At 37.6% G+C, this 27,353-nt stretch overlaps 1 protein-coding gene across 2 annotated transcripts in view; it reads right to left on the bottom strand.

Annotated features, from left to right (window-relative positions):
• The window catches only part of MICU1 (mitochondrial calcium uptake 1), a 217,391-nt gene that overhangs the window by 144,218 nt on the left and 45,820 nt on the right, over window positions 1-27,353 (bottom strand). For both annotated transcript variants that reach the window (XM_082424548.1, XM_082424547.1), the window contains exon 4: window positions 20,000-20,162. In XM_082424548.1, the coding sequence (XP_082280674.1) occupies window positions 20,000-20,162 (163 nt within the window). The remainder of the gene's footprint in view (window positions 1-19,999; window positions 20,163-27,353) is intronic.

Here is a 27,353-nt window from a genome sequence, read left to right as displayed (position 1 = left end):
GAGAACGAAAAACGGAGCTGGAGGAATCAGGCTCCCTGACTTCACACTATATTACAAAGCTACAGTAATCAAGACAGTTTGGTACTGGCACAAAAACAGAAACATAGATCAATGGAACAGGATAGAAAGCCCAGAGATAAACCCACGCACATATGGTCACCTTATCTTTGATAAAGGAGGCAAGCATATACAGTGGAGAAAAGACAGCCTCTTCAGTAAGTGGTGCTGGGAAAACTGGACAGGTACATGTAAAAGTATGAAATTAGAACACTCCCTGACACCATACACAAAAATAAACTCAAAATGGATTAAAGACCTAAGTGTAAGGCCAGACACTATCAAACTCTTAGAGGAAAACATAGGGAGAACACTCTATGACATAAATCACAGCAAGATCCTTTTTGGCCCAGCTCCTAGAGAAATGGAAATAAAAACAGAAATAAACAAATGGGACCTAATGAAACTTAAAAGCTTTTGCACAGCAAAGGAAACCATAAACAAGACCAAAAGACAACCATCAGAATGGGAGAAAATATTTGCAAATGAAGCAACTGACAAAGGATTAATCTCCAAGATTTACAAGCAGCTCATGCAGTTCAATAACAAAAAAACAAACAACCCAATCCAAAAATGGGCAGAAGACCTAAACAGACATTTCTCCAAAGAAGATATACAGATTGCCAACAGACATATGAAAGAACGCTCAACATCATTAATCATTAGAGAAATGCAAATCAAAACTACAATGAGATATCATCTCACACCGGTCAGAATGGCCATCATCAAAAAATCTAGAAACAATAAATGCTGGAGAGGGTGTGGAGGAAAGGGAACACTCTTGCACTGTTGGTGGGAATGTAAGTTGATACAGCCACTATGGAGAACAGTATGGAGGTTCCTTAAAACACTAAAAATAGAACTACCATATGACCCAGCAATCCCACTACTGGGCATATACCCTGAGAAAACCATAATTCAAAAAGAGTCATGTACCAAAATGTTCATTGCAGCTCTATTTACAATAGCCAGGACATGGAAGCAACCTAAGTGTCCATCATCGGATGAATGGATAAAGAAGATGTGGCACATATATACAATGGAATATTACTCAGCCATAAAAAGAAATGAAATGGAGGTATTTGTAGTGAGGTGGATGGAGTTAGAGTCTGTCATACAGAGTGAAGTAAGTCAGAAAGAGAAAAACAAATACAGTATGCTAACACATATATATGGAATCTAAGGGAAAAAAAAAAAAAGGTCATGAAGAACCTAGTGGCAAGACGGGAATAAAGACACAGACCTATTAGAGAATGGACTTGAGGATATGGGGAGGGGGAGGGGTAAGATGTGACAGGGTGAGAAAGTGGCATGGACATGTATACACTACCAAATGTAAAACAGATAGCTAGTGGGAAGCAGCCGCATAGCACAGGGAGATCAGCTCAGTGCTTTGTGACCACCTAGAGGGGTGGGATAGGGAGGGTGGGAGGGAGGGAGATGCAAGAGGGAAGCGATATGGGAACATATGTATATGTATAACTGATTCACTTTGTTATAAAGCAGAAACTAACACACCATTGTAAAGCAATTATACTCCAATAAAGATGTTTAAAAAAAAAAAGATGTTAAAAAAAAAAGCAAATAGAAACAGGTAAAATTAATTTTAATAATATATTTTATTTAAATGAATATATCCAAAATAGCATCATTTCAACATGTAATCAATATAAAACTTGAGATATTTCACTTTATTTTTTACACTAAGTTTTCAAAATCTGGTGTGTATTTTACAATTATAGCACATCTCAGTTCAGACTAGCTACATTACAAGTTATTATCGTAATATCCAGAAGAACTCAAAAGTTAAAAAATATTAAAGTGATTGCTTCTGTGACATAACTGGGAGGGTGGAGAAATTGGAACAGATCTGTGTTTTTCATTAAGAGCTCTTCACTATAGTTGGGAAAATATTTTACCGTGTGCATCTGCCAAATAAAGGAGGGGCATGTAAGGACAGCCTGGCATGTAGTGAGAATTCCTTCATTTAAAAGCAAATACAGGGACTTCCCTGGTGGTCCAGTGGTTAAGACTCAATGCTCCCAATGCAGGAGGCCAAGGTTCGATTCCTGGTCAGGGAACTAAGATACCACATACCGCAACTAAGCCTGTGCGCTGCAACTACTGAGCTCGTGTACTCTAGAGCCCGCGTGCCACAAGGAAGACCCAGAGCAGCCTAAATAAATAAATAGAAGCAAATACAGACATAAAGTAGGCCAAGAGATTCATAATTTCAAATTGGAAGAAATGATTATTTCATCTTGTTATATTTAGATTTCTTTACCTGTCAAATGAAGCAGATGGTTGGATTAGATCAATTCTTAACATGGTTGGGGATGGAGTATGCAAAGTGTGGATGGATGAAAGAATTCATGCTATCCTTACTCACTACTCCTCTTGAGATTCTAATAGGCCAAATTATTGGGGGGGACGGAGAGTATGGAGAAAGAAAGGAAAAAACACAGCATGTGTAGTTTGAAAATATAATCAAATGACTATCCTTCCATTTCTCCACCCTCATTCTTTGGGTCCCAGCTTAGAAACACTGGATGTTATGCTGTTTTCCCTAGGGTGCTTTCTATGAATCTCAGACTTCTCTTCAAAGAACTCTCACAGTCATTTAATGCTAACACTATCTCCCCCTTTTCATTAATGAGAAAGCTAACGCTCAAAAGGATTAAACGATTGTTTCTGATTTTAAGTCTAACAATCTTTTTAAATGGTGGCAGTTGCCTTTTTGAATCCATGGCAAAAATAATGTAAACATGCAGAAATACTATAAGAATAGTCTCAGTTTTAGCTTCAGAGTGAATATCTAAAAGGAGGCTTATTTTAAAGATAATAGCTACTCATTTTGCCAAAAGACAAAAGTGAAACAATCAAATATGTCATTCTGATATCTATAAATTAGAGCTTAGGTAAATGGAAACTCTATACAATTTTACTTAAAAAGTCCCAGATGTCTCTCAAAAATTTAGAGATTCATTTTTTCAGTTTAATACTAGAATTTATCCTAAAAAATGTACCCAAAGAATATCCTAAAATTTTATTAAAATAATTATATTTTCAGCTTACGTAAGTCAGCAAAAGTACAGTTCAAGTTCATCAGGTATGAGAGATAAATTTTTTTTAATTGAACTGCTGAGAACCAAAAACAAAGAAAAAAATCTTTGAAGCAGCCAGTTTAAAGTGCTGAAAGAAAAGAACTTCAACCCAGAATTCTTTATTTAGTGAAAATATTCTTCAAGAATGAAGACAAAATAAAAATGTTCTCAGATGACGGAAAACCTAGAGAATTCATCACCATCAGAACTGCTCTAACAGATGTTCTGTCCTTCAAGAGGGAAGAAAATGATACCAGAGGAAAGTATGGAACTTAAGGAATAAATAAAGAGCAACAGAAGTAGCTAATATCTAGATATATATATAACAGACTATTTTGATGGTTGAAGTAAAAACTTAAAACAATGTCTGGCAGAGTTTTCAATATATGTAGATGTAATACGTATGACACTACACCATAAACTGGGGAGAAATCTTTATAGTGGTTAGATATCTATATTCCCCTTGAAGTGGTAAAATTATAAATTCTCAGCCAACTGTGAAAAGTTAACTATGTATATTATAATCCCAATAGCAACCATTAAATTAAAGATACGCAAAGAAATATCGTCAAACCCCCCTGCCAAAATCAATTAAAATGAAATATTAAAAAATCTTCAAATAATCTGAAAAGAAGGCAGGAAAGGGGTAAAAGAAGAACATAAAAAAGGGAAAACAAATAATAAAGTGGTAGACCTAAATTTAAACATATCAACAGTTACATTAAATATAAATCATCTAAACACATTAATTAAAAGGTAGAAACTGTCACATTGGATAAAAAACAAGATCCAACTATATGTTGTCCATAAGAAACCCATTTTAAATACAATGATATAGGTAGGTCAAAAGTAACACGATGGAAAAAGATACATCATGAAAAATGAATCAAAAGAAAGACTGAGTGGCTACATAAATATCAGACTATGTGGATGTTAGAGCAAAAAAAATATTAGCAAGGATAAAGAGGGTCAATTATATAATGATAAGAGGGTCAATTCACCATGAAGCTAGAATAACCCTAAGCGTGTATTCACCTAATAAGAGTTTCAAAATATTTGAAGCAAAAACTGATAGAATGGAAAAGATAAATAGACAAATCCACAAATAAAGTCAGAGATCGACACCCTTCTCTCAATAATTGACAGAGAAGGGAAACAGATAATCAGTAAGGATATGGAAGACAGAAAGATGGGCTGCCTGGGACTTGCCTGGGAAAAAGTGGGAAGGCAGGATTACAAATGGGTATGAAACCATTCTAGAGGGTGATGAATACGTTCATTATATTGATTGTGCTTATGGTTTCACTAGCATATACATGCGATTAGTGTATCAAAACTCATCAAACACTTTAAATATATGCTGATATTCTATGTTAATTACACCTTAATAAATCAGTAAAAAGAAACAGACAGTACAAACAACCAAGGAGAAGAATGGTATGTTTGAGAATACTGACAGCTTCTGTATATTAAAAATTATCAGAAACAAAATAAAAAGATGGGCCACAGACTAGGAATAAATATCTGCAATATATATGGCAGACTCCAATAGAGAATACACATAATACTTTTACTAATCAAAAAGAAATCAAATAGAAAAGTGAGTAGAGAAGATAAATAGGCAATTCATACACATGGCAATGTGAACAGCCAATAAACATTTGGAGATAAGCCTTACTAGTTACTAATGAAATGCAAAACAAAACCAGATACAATAATTTCCATCAGATTGCTAAAAATTTAAGTCTGATAATACCATGTCTTGGCAGGAATGCAAAGGAGGAAACTCATACATTCTTGGAGAAAAAATAAATTATTTTATCCACTCTGGGAATCAATTTGGCAATGTTTAGCAAATTTGAAGAGGGTATCCTACGGGCCAGCAAGTCCAACTTCCAGGTATATATTTTGAAAATAACTTTTTGTAAATATGCACCAGGAGACATACAGAAGAATGTTCACTTCAGTATGGTTTACAACAGAAAAAACACTGGCATATTAGATTTTTGTTCTCAAATCTTCACTTCCTACTCCTTGACCTCTGTGGAAAATCCCTTAACTTTGGGCTTAGCCATGTGATTTGCTTTGGCCAATGGGATACTGGCAATTATGACATGACTAGATCCTTAAAATGGACTTCTGACGCTGGCTTGCTTTCTTGCACCTCTGCCAACAGTATGAGAGGATAATATCCCAGATAGCCCTTTCGTCTAAAAAGGATGAGAAACATATAGAACAAACTAACAAATCTGACAAAACCATCAAGCAGAGATGACCTAGCCTAGATTAGCCAGCCCCTAGCCTATCTAAGCAAGGCCAGCTGAGATCAACAGAGCACACCCTTTGTGACCTGAAGATGCATGAGGTAAATAAATGCTTGTGTTTTATGCCACTGACATTTTATATGGCTGTTTGTTATACAGCAATAGCTGACTGACAAAATTGGAAATGCTCATCTACGTGAACATGGGTAAATTAAATACGGGCATATTTATACAAGTTTAAACAACTGATATACACAACCATATAGCAGTGAAAATAAGAGAACAACAGCTACTTGTGTCAACAAACACACACATATAAACATAATATTTAACATATAAAAAAAGCATGGGGGGCTTCCCTGGTGGCACAGTGGTTGGGCGTCCGCCTGCCAATGCAGGGGACACGGGTTCATGCCCTGGTCCGGGAAGATCCCACATGCCGCGAAGCGGCTAGGCCCATGAGCCACAACTACTGAGGCTGTGCGTCCGGAGCCTGTGCCCCGCAACGGGAGAGGTCGCGACAGTGAGAGGCCCGCGCACCGCGATGAAGAGTGGCCCCCACTCGCTGCAACTAGAGGAAGCCCTCGCACAGAAATAAAGACCCAACACACCCAAAAATAAATAAATAAATAAATAAATTAAAAAAAAAAAAAAAAAAAGCATGGGAAATGTAGCAGCTCGAAAAGGCTAAATTCTGCTACAGTAACAGCTTTAAAATCTCAGTGGCTTACAACAAGGAAGGTTTATATAGTGCTCATGCTACCTATCTATCATACTGGCTACAGCTCTGCTTCACATGGTATTGAATCTGGGATCCAGGCTGACAGGGCAGCAACCTCTATTTGGAACATGGCAGAGGTAAAAGAGAACACAGCAAACCACAAACTGACTATTAAAGCTTTTGCTTGAATATAATGTATATAATTTCTGCTCACATTTCATTGGTCAGAGGAAATCACATGGTTAGGTCCAAACTCAATGCTAGGAGATGAATAAAATCATTCCCTACGGAAGGACGATGGATATACATGAATGTTATAGTCTTCATCAAGAATGATAAACACCAGGGACTTCCCTGGTGGCACAGTGGTTAAGAATCCACCTGCCAATGCAGAGGACATGGGTTTGAGCCCTGGTCCAGGAAGATCCCACATGCCAGGGAGCAACTAAGCCCGTGCACCACAACTACTGAGCCTGCGCTCTAGAGCCCATGAGCCACAACTACTGAAGCCCCTGTGCCACAACTACTGAAGCCCATGTGGCTAGAGCCCGTGCTCCGCAACAAGAGAAGCCTGAGCACCACAATGAAAAGTAGCCCCCGCTCACTGCAACTAGAGAAAGCCCGCACGGAGCAACGAAGACCCAATGTAGCCAAAAATAAAAATAAATAAATAAATAAAAAAGAATGATAAACACCAAATTAAGGACAGTGGTGTCAGGAACCAGGGGCAGAGACCCTTATTTCTTACTATAAGAAACCCTTGTTTCTTATTATTCCACAAGAAGTCAGCAAATATTTTTCTGTAAAAGGCCAGATAGTAAATATTTTAGGCTTTGTGGGCCACTTATAGTCTCTATTGGAACTCCTCAACTCTGCTATCATAGTACAAAAGCTGCCATGGACAATACATAATGAATGAGTGTGCTTGTGTTCCAATAAAACTCTTTTTATGGACACTGAAATTTGAGTTTCATATAATTTTCAGGCAGCACAAAATATTCCTCATGTGATTTATTTTTTTTAATGTAAAAAATATTCTCTGCTCATGGGCCATGCAGAAACAGGGAAGTTCACTGTAGATGACCAACACCTGCTCTATACTCAGCATCACTGCAGGAAATTAAAATAAAAGGATACATGCACCCCAATGTTCACTGCAGCACTATTTACAATAGCCAAGACACAGAAACTACCTAACGATAGATGAGTGGATAAAGAAGATGTGGTATATATATACAATGGAATACTACTCAGCCATAAAAAGGAACAAAATTGGGTCATCTGTAGAGATGTGGATGGACCTAGAGTCTGTCATACAGACTGAAGTAAGCCAGAAAGAGAAAAACAAATATCGTGTATTAACATATATATGTGGAATAAAATGGTATAGATGAACCTATTTGTAGGGCAGGAATAGAGACGCTAAAATGGTATAGATGAACCTATTTGTAGGGCAGGAATAGAGACGCAGACGTAGAGAACAGACATGTAGACACAGGGTGGGAAGGGGAGGGTGGGACGAATTGGGAGATTAGGTTTGACATAAATACACTACCATGTGCAAAATAGACAGCTAGTGGGAACCTGCCGTAGAGCACAGGGAGCGCAGCTCGGCGCTCTGTGACGACCTAGATGGGTGGGATGGGGGGGGTTGGAGGGAGGTCCAAGAGGGAGGGGATATAGGTATACATATAGGTGATTCACTTCATTGCACAGCAGAAAGTAACACAATATTGTAAAGTAATTTTACTCCAATAAAAAAATTTTTTTAAATAAAATAAAAGTAGAAGACAAGGTTCTTGTATGGAAGGAACTTACCTTGTTGGGGCGAAAACATTAGAACAAAAATGTTTCAAAAATACATTCATAGTATATACTTTCATATGTTTCTTGTTACTTAATAGTGCCCTTTCATTTCAGCTTAAAGAAGTCCCTTTCACATTTCTTGTAAGGCTAGTCTAGTGATGAAAAATTCCTTTAGCTTTTGCTTGTCTGGAAAACTCTCTCTCCTTCAATTCTGAAGGGCAACTTTGCTGGGTAAAGTATTCTTGGCTGGCATTTTTTTCTTTCAGTACTTTGAACATACCATGCCACTCCCTCTGGCTTTCAAAGTTCCTGCTGAAAAATCTGCTGATAGTCTTATAGGGGTTCCCTTGTACATAACAAGTTGTTTGCCTCTTCTTGCTTGCAAGGAGTCTCTCCTTGTCTTTAACTTTTAACACGTTAATTATGTGTCTTGGTGTGGGTCTCTTTGGGTTCATCTTTCTTGGAATTTCCTGGGCTCCTGGATCTGGACATCTGTTTCCTTCCCCAGGTTAGGGAAGTTTTCAGACATTATTTCTTCAAGTAAGTTTTCTGCCCCTTTCTCTTTTCTCCTTCTGGAACCCCCATAATGTGACTGTTGTTGGTCTGTTGATGTTTTCCCATAAGTCCCTTAATCTATCTTCACTCTTTTTCATTCTTTTTTTCTTTTTGCTGCTCTGACTGGGTAAGTTCCACTGTCCTCAAGTTCACTGATCCTTTCTTTCACTTCATCTAGTCTGCTACTGAACCTCTCTACTGTATTTTTCAGTTCAGTTATTGTTTTTCCATTCTGTGGCTTCTATTTGGTACTTTCATGTATTTTCTATCTCTCTGTTGAAATTCTCACTTTATTCATGCATTGTTCCTGTGAGCTTGCTAAGCATTTTTATAACTGTTATTTTGAACCCTTTATCAAGTAAGTCACTCATCTCAATTTTATTAAGGTCTTTTTTTGAGGTTTTATCTTGTTCTTTTGTTTGAAACATATTCCTCTATTTCTTCACTTTTTGTAACTGAGTTGGTTTCTATGCATTAGATAAAACAGCCACCTCTCCCAGTCTTGAAGGAGTGGCCTCTTGGGGAAGCTGAACCTTATCATTCAACCCTGCCCTAGCTCTTGGTTGTCCCTCAAGCCTTTGTGACTGTCCAAGTAACCTACTTTATTCTTGGAGGCTCCCAGTAGTTGAGGCTCCTACTTTACTCTTAGAGGCTCCCAGTAGTGCCAAGAACCATCAGTGTCCCAAAGGGGAGGATTTCAGTCAGCACCTAGATTCAGGCTGACTGGAAGCCAGACCCTCAGGCAGCAGTTTTTAAAGTATGCAAATAAACTTCTTTCAGGAGAAGGCTGGGAGATGAGTGTTGATTCCTCTACACTGAGCCCTGGGGTGATAGCCAGTTAAGAACTGTTACTTTGTTTGCTACCACCTATCGAATCCATGAACACAAGCCCCACTGGTCACCAGAGCCAAGCTATTAAGGGATGTGTCCTCTGGGTGGCAGCCACAAAAGCTGGGGAGCCAGACATATACACAAGCTCCTTTTTCATAGATACCAGCAACCTGGGTCAGGGCAGAGGGAGGGCACAAAAATGATGCTCACTGGCCTTCCCAGTCTCTGGAGAGGATTGTAGTCAGACCATAGTTATGTGTTTAATTAGAAGCCTGCCCCTCAGGCCACAGCTATAAAGATAAGTTAATAAGCCTCTCTTACAGAACAACTGGGGTATATTTCATGCTGGTTATCTGTGCTGTGCCCTGGGAATGGGATAACCAGTTAAGAATTGCTTCTCCATTTGTTACAGTCCTATGAGACCTGAGAACGTAAGCCCCAGAGGCCACCAGAGTCAAGTGATCAAGGGATGTGTCCTGGGCGCCAGCTGCAAAAGTCAGGACGCCAGACATGTACACAAATTCCCTTCTGGGAGATACCAGTGACCTCAAGCAAGGCAGAAAGATACGCAAAGATGGCTCCCACTGGCCTCTGCAGTCTTTGGAGAGTATTTCAGTAGGCATTCAGATGTGTTTTACACCAGAAGCCTGCCCCTTAGGCCAAAGGCTCAAGGCAAGCAAATGGGCCTCTTTCACAGAAACACTGGAGATGTCTTTCAGTCTGCTGTCTCTGTGCTGTGCCCTGGTGGTGGTAGCCAGTTAAGAATGGTTTCTCTGTTTGTTACAGAGCCCACCAGCCTGTCTTTGGAGAATATTTCAGTAGGCCCCTAGATATGTGTTAAATTAGATGTCTGACCATCAGGCCAATGCTTTAAGATAAGCAAATAGGTCTCTTTCACAGAAAGACTGGGCACTTTTCACTCAGCTGCCTTTGCACTGGGCCCTGTGGGGCAGCCGGGCATGAGCACTCTAAGAAATGCTCCCCAGTTCACTATAGCCTTGTGGGTCTGGTAGATGCAAGCCTCTTTGGCTTTCAAACCTAGGTGCTCTGGGGGCTCATCTCTCAGGTGTAGGTCTCAAAAGCTGGCATGCTAGATTGAGGTTCAAAGCACCCGCTCCTCAGGTAGAAGTTCAGGTCTGTGAGTTCCCTCCTGACCACTGGTTACTGTGCCAGGGGTAGAGTTTATGGTGAAATTGTGTCTCAGCCTCTTCCATCTGTTTCGGTGTGGGTTTTTCCTCATTTGCCTGATGTGTAGGAGTTGCTCATCTAGTTCTGGGGTTTCTTATTGTTCCATATATAGCTGTAGATTTGGTGTGTCTGTTGGAGGAGGTGAGTTCAGGATCCTCCTACAACACCACCTTGAACCAAAATCATTGTATACAATCGAGTGTAAAATTATGTGTCTCAAACTAAAAGTGCTCTAGGTAAGGGTATCATTAAGGGCATGACTCTTATCCTAGAGAGAATATGGAGTCCAGGACAAGTAAATCACAGTATGATCTGTGTTTCCCCTTTTCACATCCTTTTCGTCTTCCATGTAGACAAAATCAGATCAAGATGAATAGGTCAGCCAGTGGGATATGGTGGAAAGGAAAGAGAGATCCTCTTTGCTCTGACGAAAGCTCAAGTATGCTTTGCTCTGACAAAAGCTCAAGTTTTTCTATATGGTACTTTAAAAACTCTCCCCATGCTGCTGCTTCTCCAAGTCATTGGCTAGCTATGCAAAACTGGTTACTACAAGCAGCACGACCCAGAGCTTGAAGCAACTCCCTTATCCACTATATCCAGAGGTTTTGATGATACTAAGATTGCACAGAAAGGGAGATGAGATGTATTCCAGTCATACACTCTACATATTTTTTCCTTTTAATGTTCTTCTTATTTACCTATGGCTACTCTAAATTCTTTTGGTATTCAGTACAAAATTATTCTTAATCAGCTTGTTACTGAAATTCATCAGCACTCCACTCATTTAAAAACTGCTTAATTTTAGGGCTTTGTGATTATTTTTGAACTGTTCTAAAACTAAAACTTACAAGTTTAGATCTGTTAGGTATCCTGGGATATGGTATGTGTGAAAGACATGACAAAACAAAGTTGAAATATGAGCTACTGGCTAGAGTCCAGACATCTGATGATAGAAATTCAAATTACAATTTGAATTACAGCCTCACTCTTTTCTTTATTTCAACCCACATTGGAATAATACATATTTTTACTTCTGCTACATCAACATTTGTGGAAATTTGTGTTCATGAGCAAACAAAAATGAAGCTAAATTTTCCATTAAATCTCATTTTAATATACTACAATTTTCCCTCATGATTATTATCTTAAAAGAAAAGCAATCATTCATTATTCTGGCTTTTTATGAAAACCAGAAATGTGCTTGGCATATTAGACATTTAGTAACTATTCTGTCCATGTGGCAGGTCTTTCAATAATTAAAAAAACAAAATTACAAAGTTAAATGCCAAAATGTGTGTAAGCAATTAGAGTATATAATGATTTCCAAAGGAAAAAAAAAAAAGAACTTCCTTAAATGACCAGATAATCTTTAGTAAACTACCTAAAGTGTTACTTCATTTTCACTGTCACACTGGAAGCAAAGTACAGTTTTATTTAAAGTTACTGTTACATATTAGATTTCATCTGGTTTTAGAAATAATTTGACAAGTACAAAATATTTTGCCATCATAAAACCCAGGAATATATCTTGCAATCCTTTTTTCTGTCTTACACACGTCTTCTTTAATCTTTCCTTCCACATGTCACAAAACAAGGTGCTAAAACTAATTCAAAAGGCTAAAAATCTAAAATTCAATGCAATTAACGGAAACTTTATATACCTTCTTTCTGATTATAAAAGAGGTTATACTCTATAAAGGAAGAAATTTTTGTCTGTTTTATTCATTCCTGCATGCCCTGCACATAAAATAGTGTCTAACCCATAGCAGAGCTAATTGATCAATACTTGTTGAATGAATGCATGTGAAGTTTATTAGAAAATAAAGGAACAAGGAACATTCAAAGAAGAATAAAATAATTCCTCATAATTTCAACATTCAGAGAGTTAACATTTTGGTATATTCTCTTTCAGCTGCTTTGTACATATTTTCTACATGGCGGAAATACAAAGGATAGAGGAACATATTAAATAACACCATGGAGATACAATCAGTAAAATCCAAAATGTGGGAAACTCTAGAATATAAATGACTTACATTCTTTTACGAATAAATGATGTACAGTTTGAGTTTCTTAAAAAGTAGAGTCAGTGCAGGAGGACCAGGAAAAGTGAAACAGGAAAGGAAGGAAAGCCAGTTCAAGGGTGTGTCATTGAGCTGATTACTGCTGTAGAAAACTAGGGCTCAATATCCCTTAGCCCACCCAAGAAACCATGTAGTTTGTATCCTCAGAATTGACCATCCAAGACAGTGGAGAGTAGAGTATTTATGCACCAAATCTCAACAAAGAGTAAAGTCCTTTATACCTCTATATGTGCGCATGTGCCAACACGGTTGAGCAGGCTCCCGAAGGGGACCAATGCTATAGCAGCAGAGATGCTCTATAGCAGAAACAAGAGATACATAGTGTAGCTGAGGGTCTTTCCTGTCAGGCTATATCTCTATCCTGCTAAATGCTGCAGCAATAATCTGAGCAAAAGGTAAAAGGTGGGCTGAGAGATGTGAAACAAGGCATAAAACTTGTCTTGCTTAATGGCAAGGAAAAAATGGCAAGAAGAAAAAGAGAGAAGAAAAACCCATAAAGAAAAACTGAAGAGATATCAAACATAGCATGTGACCATTTTTGGAGGTTGATTTGAACAAATCAACTGTAAACAATATATTTTAGATAGGGAAATTTGAACGATGCCTAGATATTTGCTATTAAGAAATTACTGTAGGGCTTCCCTGGTGGCGCAGTGGTTGAGAATCTGCCTGCCAATGCAGGGGACATGGGTTCGAGCCCTGGTCTGGGAAGATCCCACATGCCGCGGAGCAACTGGGCCTGTGAGCCACAACTACTGAGCCTGCGCGACTGGAGTCTGTGTTCCGCAACAAGAGAGGCCACAATAGTGAGAGGCCCGTGCACCGCGATGAAGAGTGGCCCCCACTTGCCGCAACTAGAGAAAGCCCTCACAGAAACGAAGACCTAACACAGCCAAAAATTAATTAATTAACTAAAAAAAAAAAATCTAGTAAATTGGCCACATAAGATCTTTAAAAAAAAAAAAAAAAAAGAAATTACTGTAATATTTTTAAATTATTGTTATTACTGGTACTACTATTGTTTTTTTTTTAAAGTACTTATCTTTTGGAGACACATACAGAGGTGTCTTTAAAATTGCTTTAAATTGGCTTTAAAACAATCTGGGGTGAGGAGAAGAAGTAAGAAGGTTATAGATGAAATAAGATTGGCCACGTGTTGATAGTTGTTGAATCTAAGTGACAGGTACACATGGGTTGATTATACTACCCTCTGTACTTTCTATGTTTGAAAATTTCCCTAAGAAAAAAATTTAAATATACGGCAAATTTCCTGCACCTTTGAATATTTCATTTTTCCTAGAGATATATGAATGTTAATAAACATGGGCAAAACATTATAAATTCCTTGGTTAGAAAACACCGTAACTGTTTCTGGTTTCCCAAGCTCACATTGTTATTTCACATGTCTGTATTTCTGACCACACAATTTACTCACTCTGAGTGATGCCTCTGCCCGCTCATGTATACAATGAACTATTATTATTCACTTTTCAAAACCCATCTCAAATGCCACCCCCTTTAGGATGCCTTCCTTACAACACATAGTTTCTTTTTCATAGCCTACTACTGTAACATATATGACTGATTCTCACTAATTGTGAGAGTTATGTTCTATAAAGTTGCCATGAACAAAGAATCAGTGAATATTGACCTATTACTCCTAGGGGAAATACAGGGTTAGGTTCCTATGATCCTCTGGTCACAAGTTTTTTTTTAAACCAATCAATACATAACCTTATTTTATGTGTGTTTTTTTTTAGAGACACCTTTTTCTCTCTCCCCTCCTTCCATACATATTTGATATATCTATATATATATTTGATTCATTCTTTCTCTATATATATCCTTGATTAATTAACAATGAACTCATGGCCAACTCAAGCCTGAGAAAGCTTATCTCACACACATATTTTCTCTTAAGGCACATTACAGTCTTTTTATGTTTAAGAACACTAGACAGCACGTCAATACTACATGGGGCGGGGGGAAGAGGGACAGCAATCACCAAGATAAAGCACAAAAATTCTAAAAACATGGCACTAAATAAACAAAGCAAAGGACACATATGAAAGCTGAAACAAAAAGGCAGAGCATTACTTTGTTTGACCTCAGCTGGGAACATGTACACAGGGTGACTCAAGTTTTTTGCTGCACTGCGCATAACCACAGATGACTGCAAAAGCACCATTAAGTACTGATTATGGGGTTACAAGTAAGTTTTAGTGAGCATGCAAATTTGCAAATACAAAATTTGCAAATAATGAGGACTGACCATATATTCTTTATTCCCTTTTTAAATTGAGGTGAAACTCAAATAACATAAAACAACCATTTTAAAGTATCCAGTTCAGTGGCATTTACTACACTCATAGTGTTGCATAACTACCACCTCTACCTAGTACCAAAATATTTTCATCACTCTAAAACAAAAACAAAAACAAGAAAACCCACCTTATACCCATTAAGCAGTCAGTCATTCCTCCAACCCAGCTGCTGGCAACCAACAACGTGCTTTCTGTCTCTATGGATCTATATAGATATTTCATACAAATGAAATCATATACCAATATAAAATAAAAATGAAAAAAAAAAAGAAATCATATGATATGTGGCCTTTTGTGTCTGGTTCAGGGTTCATCCACATTTGAATAATATTCCACTGTATGTATGTATCACAATTTGTTTATCCATTCATCTGTTAAAGGACATTTAGGATGTTTCTACTTTTTGGGTATTGTGAATAGTGCTACTATGAACATTCATATACAAGGACTTGTTTGAGTACCTGTTTTCAATTCTTTTGGGTTTACCCTAGTAGTGCAATTGTTGGGTCATATGGTAATTTTTTACTTACATTTCTGAGAAATTGTTTTTCATAGTGGCTGCACCATTTTACATTCTCACCAGCAACATATGAGGGATTCAATTTCTCCACATCTTCACCAACACTTGTTTGCTTTTAAATTAGAGCCAAACTGTGTGATGGTATATCATGGTTTTGATTTGGATTTCTCTCGTGACTAATGACATTAAGTATCTTTTCATCTGCTTATTGGCCATTTGTATATCTTATTTGGAGAAATGTTTATTCAAGTCCTTTGTCCATTTGTTAATGGGGTTGTTTAATTTTTTGTTGAGTTGTTAGAGTTCTTTTTCACTTCTGGCAGTTTGTGTATTACTAGGAATTTGTTTCATCTAGGTAATCCAATTTGTTGGAATATAATTGTTCACAGTATTATCTTATAATCCTTTTTATTTCTGTAAAGTAGGTAGTAATGTCCCCACTTTCATTTCTGACTTTAGTTATTGGCTTCTCTTCTCTTTTTTTCTTAGTCAGTCTACCTAAATGTTTCTCAATTTTGTTGATCTTCTTAGAGAGCCAACTTTTTGTTTCATTGATTCTATTGTTTTCTATTCTCCATTTCATTTATCTCTGCATTAACTTTCATTATTTCCTTATTTCAGCTATCTTCGGGTTTTGTTTGCTCTTTTTTTTTAAGTTCCATAAGGTGTAAAGTTAGGAAAGTGATTTGAGAACTTTCTTCTTTTTATTTTATTTTTTTTTAATTTATTTATTATTTATTTATTTTTGGCTGTGTTGGGTCTTCGTTGTGGTGTGCGGACTTCTCATTGCGGTGTCTTCTCTCATTGCAGAGTACAGGCTCTAGGCGCATGGGCTTCAGTAGTTGTGGCGTGGGGGCTCAGCAGTTGTGGCTCACGGGCTCTAGAGTGCGGGCTCAGTAGTTGTGGCACACGGGCTTAGTTGCTCCATGGCATGTGGGATCTTCCCAGACCAGGGTTCGAACCCATGTCCCCTGCATTGGCAGGTGGATTCTTAACCACTGCGCCACCAGGGAAGCCCTATTCTTTTTAAATGTAGGTGTTTACAACTATAAGTTTCCCTCTGACCACTGCTTTTGCAGAATCACATCAGTTTTGCTAAGTTCTGTTTTCTTTTTCATTCATCTCAAAGTATTTTTAAAGTTCTCTTGTGATTTCTTCTTTGAGCCATTGGTTGTTTAAGAATGTATTGTTTAATTTTCACATATTCATAAATTTTCTATTTTTCCTTCTGTTATTGATGGATAGTTTCATTCTGTTGTGATCAGAAAAGATATTTTGTATGATTTTAATCTTTTAAAATTTATTAAGATTTGTTTTGTAGCCTAACATATGGTCTATCTGTCTATTCTGGAGAATATTTGATGTGTGCTTGAGAAGAAATGTATTCTAATGCTCGAGTAGAGTGTTCTATGCATGTCTATTAGGTTTAGTTGGTTTACAGTGTTAAGTCTTCTATTTCTTTAAAGACCTTCTGACTAAATGATCTATTCATTACTGAAAAAGGGTTATGAAGTCTCCAACCATTATTGTAGAACTATTTCCCCCTTCAATTCTGTCAGTCTTTCACATATTTTGGGGTCTTTCATTTGGTGGGTATATATATTTAGCACTGTTATAACTACTTAATGAACTGACCCTTTTATCAATACACAATATCCTTCTTTGTCTCTTGCAACAATTTCTTACTTAAAGTCTATTTTGTCTGATATAAGTATAGTCACCTCAACTCTCTTTTGGTTACTATTTGTACCCTTCATTTCCAACCTATTTGTACTCTTTCATTTTCAACCTATTTGTACTCTTTCATTTTCAACCTATTTGTGTCTTGGATCTAAAGTGAGTTTCCTGTAGACAATATACAATTAGATCATATTATTTTCTCCTGTCAGTCTCTGTCTTTTAACTTGTGAGTATACTTTTATATTTAAAGTGATTAAGGATAAGAAAGCACTTGCTTCTTCCATCTTGTTATTTGTTTTCTATATGTCATATCTTTTTTGTCCCTGGATTCCTCCAATCTTGCCTTCTTTAGTGTTTGATTGATTTTTTTCTAGTGTACTATTTCTATTTCCTCCTCATTTCCTTTTCTGTATATTTTTTAGTTATTTTCTTAGTGGCTAACCTGAAGAGTACAATTAACATCTTAAATTGAAAATAATCTAGTTTGAATCAACATTAACATATTTAAATTGTTGTTTTACAAATTTGTCTTTTAAACCATACAGGAAAAAAAGGTTGTTAAAAACCAAAAATAAAACAATACTGATATCTCCCTATGTAGTTACCTTTACTGGTCTTTATCATTTAAAATTTTTCTTTGTATGACTTTGGTTACTATCCAGTATACTTTCATTTCAGCCTAAAGGATTTCATTTAGCATTTCTTATAGGGAATGTCCACTAGCAACAAACTTCCTCCACTTCTGATTATCTAGAAATGTCTTCATTTCTCCTTCTGGGACTCCTAATATGCATATGTTGGTACACTTGATATTGTCCCACAAGTATCTTAGGCTCTATTCATTTTTATTCATTCTTCTTGCTCTGCTCCTCAGACTGGACATCAATTGACCTATCTGCAAGTTTCTGGTCCTTTTATCTGCCTGCTCAAATCTGTGTTGAACTCTTTCAGTAAATTTTTCATTTTATTTACTTTACTTTTCAGCTCAATAATTTCTACTTGATTCCTTTTGACAGTTTCTATTTCTTTATTATAGGTATTCTCTATTTATTAATACATAATACTCCCTACTTCCTACAGTTCTTTGTCTATGGTTTCCTTTAGCTCTTTGAACATATTTAAGATAGTTGATGTAAAGTCTTTGTCTAGTGAGTGCAACGCCTGGGTTTCCTCAGGAATGGTTTCTGTCAATTTCTTTCTTTTTTTTTCCTATTAATGGGTCATACATTCCTGATTATTGTTGATATGCCATGCAATTTTTTAAATTGAAAATTAGATATTTTGAATATTGCAATGTGGTAATTCTGGAAATCATATTCTCCCTTCTTCCCAGGGTTTGACATGGTAACTTGCTGAGGACTACAGTCATCACTTTGTTTAGTGATTTTTCCAAACTATTTTTGCAAAGATTATATTCCTCATTATGTGTCATCATTGAAGTTTCTGCTCTATTATCTAAGCAGCCATCAAGTGACCTCAGAGATTTCCTTAAATGTTGGAGGCAAAAAGAATGAAAAAACGAAACAAAACAGAACCCAGCTCTCCTAGTGTTTGTAGATTGGTTCTGAGCTAGGGCCTTCTTTTGATGTTTAGCTAGATTCTCCTACAACTCCACCTTAACTTTCACCTCCTTCTTGCATGGAGCACAACTATACAAGCCCACTCAAGTCTTTTCCAAGTATGTGTCTGGCCTGAGCATCACTCTGGATTCCCCAGGCAGTAGCCCTTGAAAGCTCTTATGCCCTGAAATGTCTTTATCCTCAGCCTCCTCCTTCAGAGGCTTTTCAGTCTGTCTGCTGCTGGTCCCATCTGCCCTCTCTTGGCCCAATGGCTACAGGTGGTATATGCCTTTAAATTTTTTCAGTAGATGACACCTGGAAAGGTACTTTAGCTTGAGGTGGGTGAAACAAAAGGCAAGCCTTTGTGCTGGTAGCTCAGGAAACTACCAGATGAGTCAAAATGCACAACCATTTTTTTTGGAGAAATAGTCTATATTGCCTCCCAGCGATCTCCCCATCACTAGTAAGCCAAACGAGGAATGGAGGCTGCCATCCTCATGGCTGCTGCTAAGCTGGGAAACAGGGCATGGTAGGCAGGTAAACAAAAGGCCAGGACACTTTCTTTCCAAAATTTAACAGCTTCTTTCTTCATTAAGCAGTTCACTGGTTGCTATAACTTTTTTATTAGATTCCAGTGATCCAAAAAAAGTTGATTCCATCCATTTTGGGCAGCATAATGATTGCTTCAGTGAAAGAATTGATTCTTGAAGCTCCCTACTCTTGTCATTTTTTCCACCACGTCTCCCATATACATTTGTAAATAATTACCTTTAACTTACAATATTAAGCCCTTTATTTTCTTTCCTCACAACTTGTTTGTTTGGCCATTTCCTCTAAATGAGACATTCTTTCCTCTACTCTTTGTTTGTCTAACTTATATTCAAATTTAGATGTATTCTCTAAAACCATTCTCTAAACTTCCAGACTGAGTTAAGTGTCCCTTCTTTATACTGCCATAGCACCTGTTCTTTAACAAATTGCCACATTCCTGAAATTACCTGTTACTGTCTCTGTCTATCCCACCAAAGAGTAACTTGACAGCAGTGACATCTGTAATCCATTGCCTTCAGGAACAGTCTAATTACAAGCAGTGACTCTCAGCCAGAGGTGTATAATCTCCTTAGCGCTTTAGATTACAGGCTCCTCTTTTCTACTCCTAAACCCTAGCATAATGCCTAACATTCAGTAGCTACATAGTGAATATAATTATTACATGGACTTATACAGTTTAGGCAATACATAGAGAAACAAAGAAGCATATAAAGAAATAAATATCACAATCTTATTTTTCACTTCAGCAACTTACGTTCTGGTTGTTTTTCATTGGGTGTTATGGATCGCACAAAATCTTGTGGTGTCATAAACACTTCAGATTCACCATGCTCACTGATTACTTTCAAGGTGGCAAAATACCGGAAGATTTTGTCTGGTGTGGAATATGCGCGAATCCTATTCTCATATTCCATCACCTAAAATTGGAAATTCAGAGAGTGTTACTGTATTAAGCATCTCATTTTCATGTATATTCTCTTATTTGGGGGGCAATTTTATATCATTTTTTTCTCTAACTGGATTTTTTATGTTAGAAATTACTTGTGTCTCAAACACTTGTGATATACGATTCATACTCCAATTTAGGCAATGCTTGTATAAGTTTTCTTCAGAATTTTGAATATTTTCTAATTTCTTAAATCATTGAAAGCTAGCAAAATTGAAAAATGTCATAAAAGAATTCAAAAGGTCTCAGTAAAAGAGTATAATACCATATATATGGGAGCCTATCATTTTTTAAATACCTACCGAGTTTTTAAAAAGGGACTGATTTTACAGTTTTTACTTCCATGCAATTTCTTGAATTCAAAAACAAAACAGACGTGGGACTTCACAGGTCTGAATAGCTAACAGTCCTTCAAACAGAAAGTACATTACACAATAACACAAAAAAATAAAATTACATATCATGGAAACTCAATTATTAACAGGTCTGAAGCAATAAGACTTTTACTTTTGATTAAAAAATTAGACTTCCAGGGACTTCTCTGGTGGCGCAGTGGATAAGACTGCGATCCCAATGCAGGGGGCGCAGGTTTGATCCCTGGTCAGGGAACTAGATCCCACATGCATGCCGCAACTAAGAGTTCGCATGCCACAACTAAGGAGTCCGTGTGCCACAATTAAGGAGCGGGAAAGCTGTAACGAAGGAGCCCACCTGCCGCAACTAAGGAGCCTGCCTGCTGCAACTAGGAGCCAGTGAGCTGCAACTAAGGAGGCTGCCTGCTGCAATTAAGATGCAGTGTGACCAAATTAATTAATTACTAATTAATTTAAAAATGCAGACTTCCAGATAACATTTAAATATAGCATATTTAGAAAAGAGTAGACTTGGGAAGAACACAAGCAAATATTTGAATAGGAACAAAATTATATATGGCATACGTTTAATTAAAAGATTATAATGTTAATATAAAAGCCTGTTTCCTTATCCTGCACCCAAGCCCCCATTCTGTACACGAAACATACAAAATACTGTATCTTCTGCATAATATTCTTCTACAGCCTACACAGTACTTTGGTGAAAAGATGTCTCTCATACCTGAATTTTATATGTTGAGTTAACTAACATTAAATAGTATCTTATAAATAACTGGTTAGAAAATGTGTCAAGGCAATATGATCTAAAAATCCAGTGAATTCAATGTCTATAAAGCAATTCACTATATTTTAAAAAACATTATTAATGTTTTAATTTACCTTATTAACACAGCTATTAGTGTAACTGTCATTTCTGGCTAGATGGTCACTTTGAGGTCATTGATGGCAGCTGCTTAAAAATGGTCTCAATTCCACTACGAGATGTGCTTTCAACCAATAAGAAAGGAATGCTAATTTGTAACTATACATGACAGGAACCTTTCTAATGCTAATTTGCATTAAAGTCTGAATACTGATTTCAGAAAAATTTTCAATAGATTTGGCATGTGGCAAACACACTAAGCAGTCCCTTGGCACAGCAGTTCCCAACCTTTTTGGCATCAGGGACCGCTTTTGTGGAAGACACAAAAAGCTGGGGGGGCGGGGATGGTTCAGGCAGTAATGAGAGCAATGTGGGGGGATGGTTCAGGCAGTAATGCGAGTGATGGTTCAGGCAGTAATGCAAACGACAAGGAGTGGCAGATGAAGCTTCACTCACTCGCCTGCCGCTCACCTCCTGCTGTGAGGCCCGGCTGCTAACAGGCCACAGACTAGTACCAGTCAGTGGCCCGTGGGTTGGGGATCCCTCCCTTAGCAGCCTTAAGACTTAGCTACAAGTCTTAAATCAAAGGCATTTTATATTTAACTACAACTATCTGCTGGGTCATACCAGCTATAGAACAAAAAAATAATCGGTTTACAATATTTAGGGTATGGGCTACAGCTACTGCCAAAGATGGCTTTGTAAACTAAAAAGTCAATCATATATAAGATAAAGATAGAAAAATAACAACTTAAAAGTCAATGGTTTACAGACTGAAAATCAGATCCTTGATTGTTACCAAAAAAATATGCTGCTGAATATCATTAATTAGTTTTAGTTTGAAATAATAGGTCGAGGAGATAGACCTTCTCCATTCCTGCACTGGTAAGAGTTTAGTATAGACATACTGTATAGTATATTTTTGCTTTTTTTCACTTAGCAATGTATCTTAAAGACCATATCACACAATTTGATATGGAGCTGCCTCTTTTTAAGTAGTCATGTTAAAGGAACACTAACAACTATTATATAAAGGGTTTAAAATATAGCATCTAAGATAACAAAGGCTTGGAAGCTAAGATATATAGAAAACTGTTGAAGAATTTTGGAACATTTAGCCTGGTGAAAAGATTTACTAAGGAAATTATAATAGTTACATTCAATCATCTACTTAAAACATTCCTGAGTTTCATGTTAAGACAGCTGTCTTCACTAAAACAGCCAGACTTACTTGTATCAAAATTCAGCATTATATTTCCTATATGAAATGCACAAGAGTAGCCAAATAGTAGCTGCAACCAACTACTATGAGAAATGGCAGGGCGGATAGGCTGGGTGGATAGGCCAGGTTGCTGGCACTTCCCAGATCCATGCCTTCAGCCACCCAGCCAAAACCCCCTCCCCACACCCCCACCCTGTGCCTAGTTACCCTACCCTAATGCCACGCAACACAGTTGGGCTCACACTACCTGCCCTGGGCATTTTACTGCATCCAAGACCCTTGCTCCTACCCGCAGCTGGAGCTCCAGAGACAAGGGTCCTGATCTGCCCCCACTCTGAGTCTGCTTGGATGGAGCCTCTCCCAACCCCCATTTTTCACCAGTTTCCCCTGATGGCTTAGGGGGCTCATGTGAAGGGAAGTCAGCACTGAGATGCAGCCTCTGTTTCTGGAGCCTCTTGGAAAGCTCAGAAGATCCCAGAAAGGGCCCAGACCAACTTGGATGAAAGAACCCCCAATCCATCCCCAATATTTGTGCCTGGGAGAAATAGGTCCCTCTCAGCTCTACAGTTCACAGCCCTGACAACTACAACCCCTGGAAAAAAAGTAAAGAACCAATGTCAAGATGAAAGCAGCCAACATGTGGCTTCCAAGGTCAATTCTACTCATGGCCATTCCAGCCTGCAAGAAAGGGAGAAAGGGCATTGAAAAACCTTGTGGGAGATATTATGTGCCAGGTCTAGAAATGGCTAACATCACTTCCAGTCAGTGGAAAACTAGCAAACTAGTAATATCCATTAAAAAAGATAAAGTAAAAAATCAGGGCTCAGGATCACCTTTAGAAATCTGAAATGGCATGATGTTAACTGACCTAGGGTACACCATGAGCAAAATTTTGTAACCAAAACATGTTATGTTAGAAGAATGCAATGGAAAGAGCAAGGGTTTTAGAGTTACAGACTTATATTTGATTCCTTCTATTGTAAGTAACCAGCTATACTACTTTAGACAAGTTACTCAGTTGTTTCAAGCATTAAGTATATATGTATGTAAGTATGTGTGCATACATGTATATGTGTGTACATACACACATATATGCACAAACATACACACATTTACATGTGTGCACATGTATGTACATATACTATGCCTGGAAGACAGAAAATGCTCAATAAATGTTACTTTCCTTCCGTTTTTCATTTGTTCTGTTATGTGTATAATAAGTAAACTTACCTGGGTTTTCTAGTCACCTAAGTTCCTAAGGATTTTGTTTGGCATATAGAGCATATTTTATGTCTTTTATTATTCATGCTCACCTATCAATCAATTTAAAAGTATTTACAACTGTACTGAACTAAATAATTTGGCTTCTTAATATGAAGATGCCATTCCAAAACCAAAATAGCGACATCAGAAGCTCCTGAACTCCCCATCTCCCATGGATGCACCAAATGTACAGCTATACATGGAGTATTTCCCTCTGAAAGAAATTCAGAAACTAGCTGAACAATGCCTATACATTGGGTCAACGAGAAAGTACCGACATCAAAACTGGTAGGAAAGACTGAGACACACTCTTGCCATAAATCCCACCTCTAGCACAGTGCCATACAAATGGGAGGGAACTCTCAACCTCCAGCTTCTCCCTGAGCAGTAAAGGGTTTGGATGCTACATCTAGCACCCCAACTTGTAAGACTCCCACTTGAAGGATGGGCCCCCAAAACAACTACTATGAAAGCCAATGGGACTTCCATCCATGAGATCCACAAGACTACAGAAAACAAAGAAACAGTTTTTAACAGGCTCTGGAGAACTCAGAGTCTCTGTTGCCCCAGGGATCAGTGCAGAGGAAGAAGGCAAAAAACACCTACCTCCCAGTCTTCCCTTGAAAAAGGTCTATTTGCACATATTAAAAGCTGCTGCCGGAAGGTCAGGCTTCTAATTTAGCACACATCTAAGGGCTGGCTGACACCCTCCATGGGGACTGGGGAAGAGAGTGGATGCCTCATCCAATTTCTCCATCTAGCCTACTCCAAATTGCTAGGATCTCCCTGGAAGGAGCTTGTACACACGTCTGCACCTCAGCTTTATTAGCTGTCATCTGAGGTAAAAGTCCCTGAATCACCTGGCTCTGCAAGTCAACAGGGCTTGCGTTCCTGAGTCCCACAGGACTGTAGCAAAAAAAGAAGCAGATTGTAATGGGTGCAGGAGGACAACCCTATGGCTATACACCTGGGCCAAGCTCAGGAGAAGCAGACAAAAACCTCCATCTCCCAGTTTCTCCCTGGAAGGGGCTTAACTAGTTAGTTTCCCAGATGTTGCCTGAAAAGCCAGCTTCCAATCAACATGCATTTAAGTGCTGACTGTGATCCTCTGCTTTGGGACACTGACAAGTCTTGGCACACTCTCAACTACAGGGAGGCACCAAAAACAAAGAAGGCAACTTGGACAATCAAAAAGGTTTTAGAGACAATCAACAGCTTGGGCCAGGCTGACTGGCAAGGTTCATCTCCTACATGAGACCACTCTGCCAAGACAGGGAGAGATGGCTGTTTCATCTAAGGACTAGAAACCAACACAGAAAGTCTAGGAAAATAAGGAAACAGACAAATATGTTCTCAAAAAAGAACAAGTTAAAACTCCAGAAACAGACCTTAATGAAACAAAGGTAAGTGATTTCCATGATCTAGAGTTCAAAATAACAATTATAAAAAGACGCTCACCAAGGTCAGAAGAACAATGCACGAACAAAAAAAGAATTAAAACACAGAGATAGGGACTTCCCTGGCAGTGCAGTGGCTAAGAATCTGCCTGCCAATGCAGGGGACACAGTTTTGATCCCCGGTCCGTGCAGATCCCACATGCCGCAGAGCAACTAAGCCCATGTGCCACAACTACTGAGCCTGCGCTCTAGAGACTGCGAAACACAACTACCGAGCCCGCGTGCCACAACTACTGAAGCCTGCGTGCCTAGAGCCCATGTTCCGCAACAAGAGAAGCCATCGCAGTGAGAAGCCTGCGCACCACAACGAAGAGTAGCTCCCGCTCACCGCAACTAGAGAAAGCCCACATGCAGCAACAAAGACCCAATGCAACCAAAAGTAATAAATTAATAAATAAATAAATTTATTAAAAAAACAAAAAAAACCCCACAGAGATAGAAATGTACCAAACAGAAATCACAGAACTAAAGAATACAATAATTGAACTGAATAATTCAATAGAAGGGTTCAACAGCAGACTAGATCACATAGAAGAAAGAATAAGTGAACTCAAAGACAAACAGTGGAACTCACACAGAGGAGCCAAAAGAATAGAGAATGAAAGAGGATAAAAATATCTTAAGGGACATATGGAATACCATCAAGTGAACCAAAATACACATTAAAGGGGTCCTAGAAGTAGAAAGAACACGAAAAAGGGGGCAGAGTGGGAGAGGGTTGGATTGGGAATTGGGGATTAGCAGATGCAAACTGGTATATATAGAATGGATAAACCACAAGGTCCTACTATATAGCACAGGGAACTATATTCAATATCCTGTGATAAACCATAATAGAAAAGAATTTGAAAAAGAATGTGTGTATATATATATATATATATATATATATATATATATATATATATGTATAAATGAGTCACTCTGCTATACAGCAGTAATTAACACAACATTGTGATTCAACTATACTTCAATAAAAAAATGAATTAAAAATAAAAATTACAAAAAAAGAAAAAGGGGACAGAAGACTTATTCAATGAAATAATGATGAAAACGTCCCTAATCTGGGGAAAGAAACAGATATCCAGATCCAGGAAGCCTATAGAGTTCTAAACAAGATGAATCCAAAAAAACACACACTGTCAAAAGTTAAAGGCAAGGAGAGAATCATAAAAGCAAGAGAAAAGCAACTTGTTATATTCAAAGGAACCTCCCATAACACTATCAGCAAATTTTTTCAGCAGAAACTTTGCAGCCAGAAGGGAAGGGGATGATATATTCAAAGTGCTGAAAGAAGAAAACTACTGACAACCATGAAAACTCTACCTGGCAAAGTTATGACTCAGCATTGAAAAAGAAATAAAGACTTTTCCAGATAAGCAAAAGCTGAGGGAGCTGCATCAACACTAGACCAATCTTACAAGAAATGTTAAAGAGCTAATTAATTCCTCAAACTGAAACAAAAATGTAATAATTATTAACAGGAAAACATATCAAGATAGAAAACTCACTGGTAAAGGTAAATATATTCAGAATGCTCTAATTTTTAATAGTAGTGGGTAAATCACTTCTAACTCTAATATGAAAGGTAAAAGGAAAAAGTATTAAAATAATTACAATAATTTTACAATGGATATAGAATATAAAAAATATAAATTGTGATATGAAAAACATAAAATATGGGGGGGAGTATATAAATATAGAGTTTTTGTATATGTTGGAAGTTATCAGCTTAAAATACACTGTTATAAATATAAGATGCTTTATGTAAACCCCATGGTACAAACAAAGCAAAAGCCTATACTGGAAACACAAACAACTAAAAGAAATCTAAGCATATCATTGCAAAAAATCAAGTCACAAAGGAAGAGAATAAGAGAGGAATAAAAGGACAGAGGAATTACAAAACACCAAGAAAACAAATAACAAAATAGCAATCATAAGTCCATATTCATCAACAATTACCTTAAATGTAAATGGACTAAAC

Source organism: Balaenoptera physalus, assembly GCF_965194825.1.
Source record: "Balaenoptera physalus genome assembly, chromosome: 14".
NCBI classification, from domain to species: Eukaryota; Metazoa; Chordata; class Mammalia; order Artiodactyla; family Balaenopteridae; genus Balaenoptera; species Balaenoptera physalus.
The sequence above is the reverse complement of the archived record's forward strand: the minus strand, read 5'-3'. Positions and strand labels throughout refer to the sequence as shown.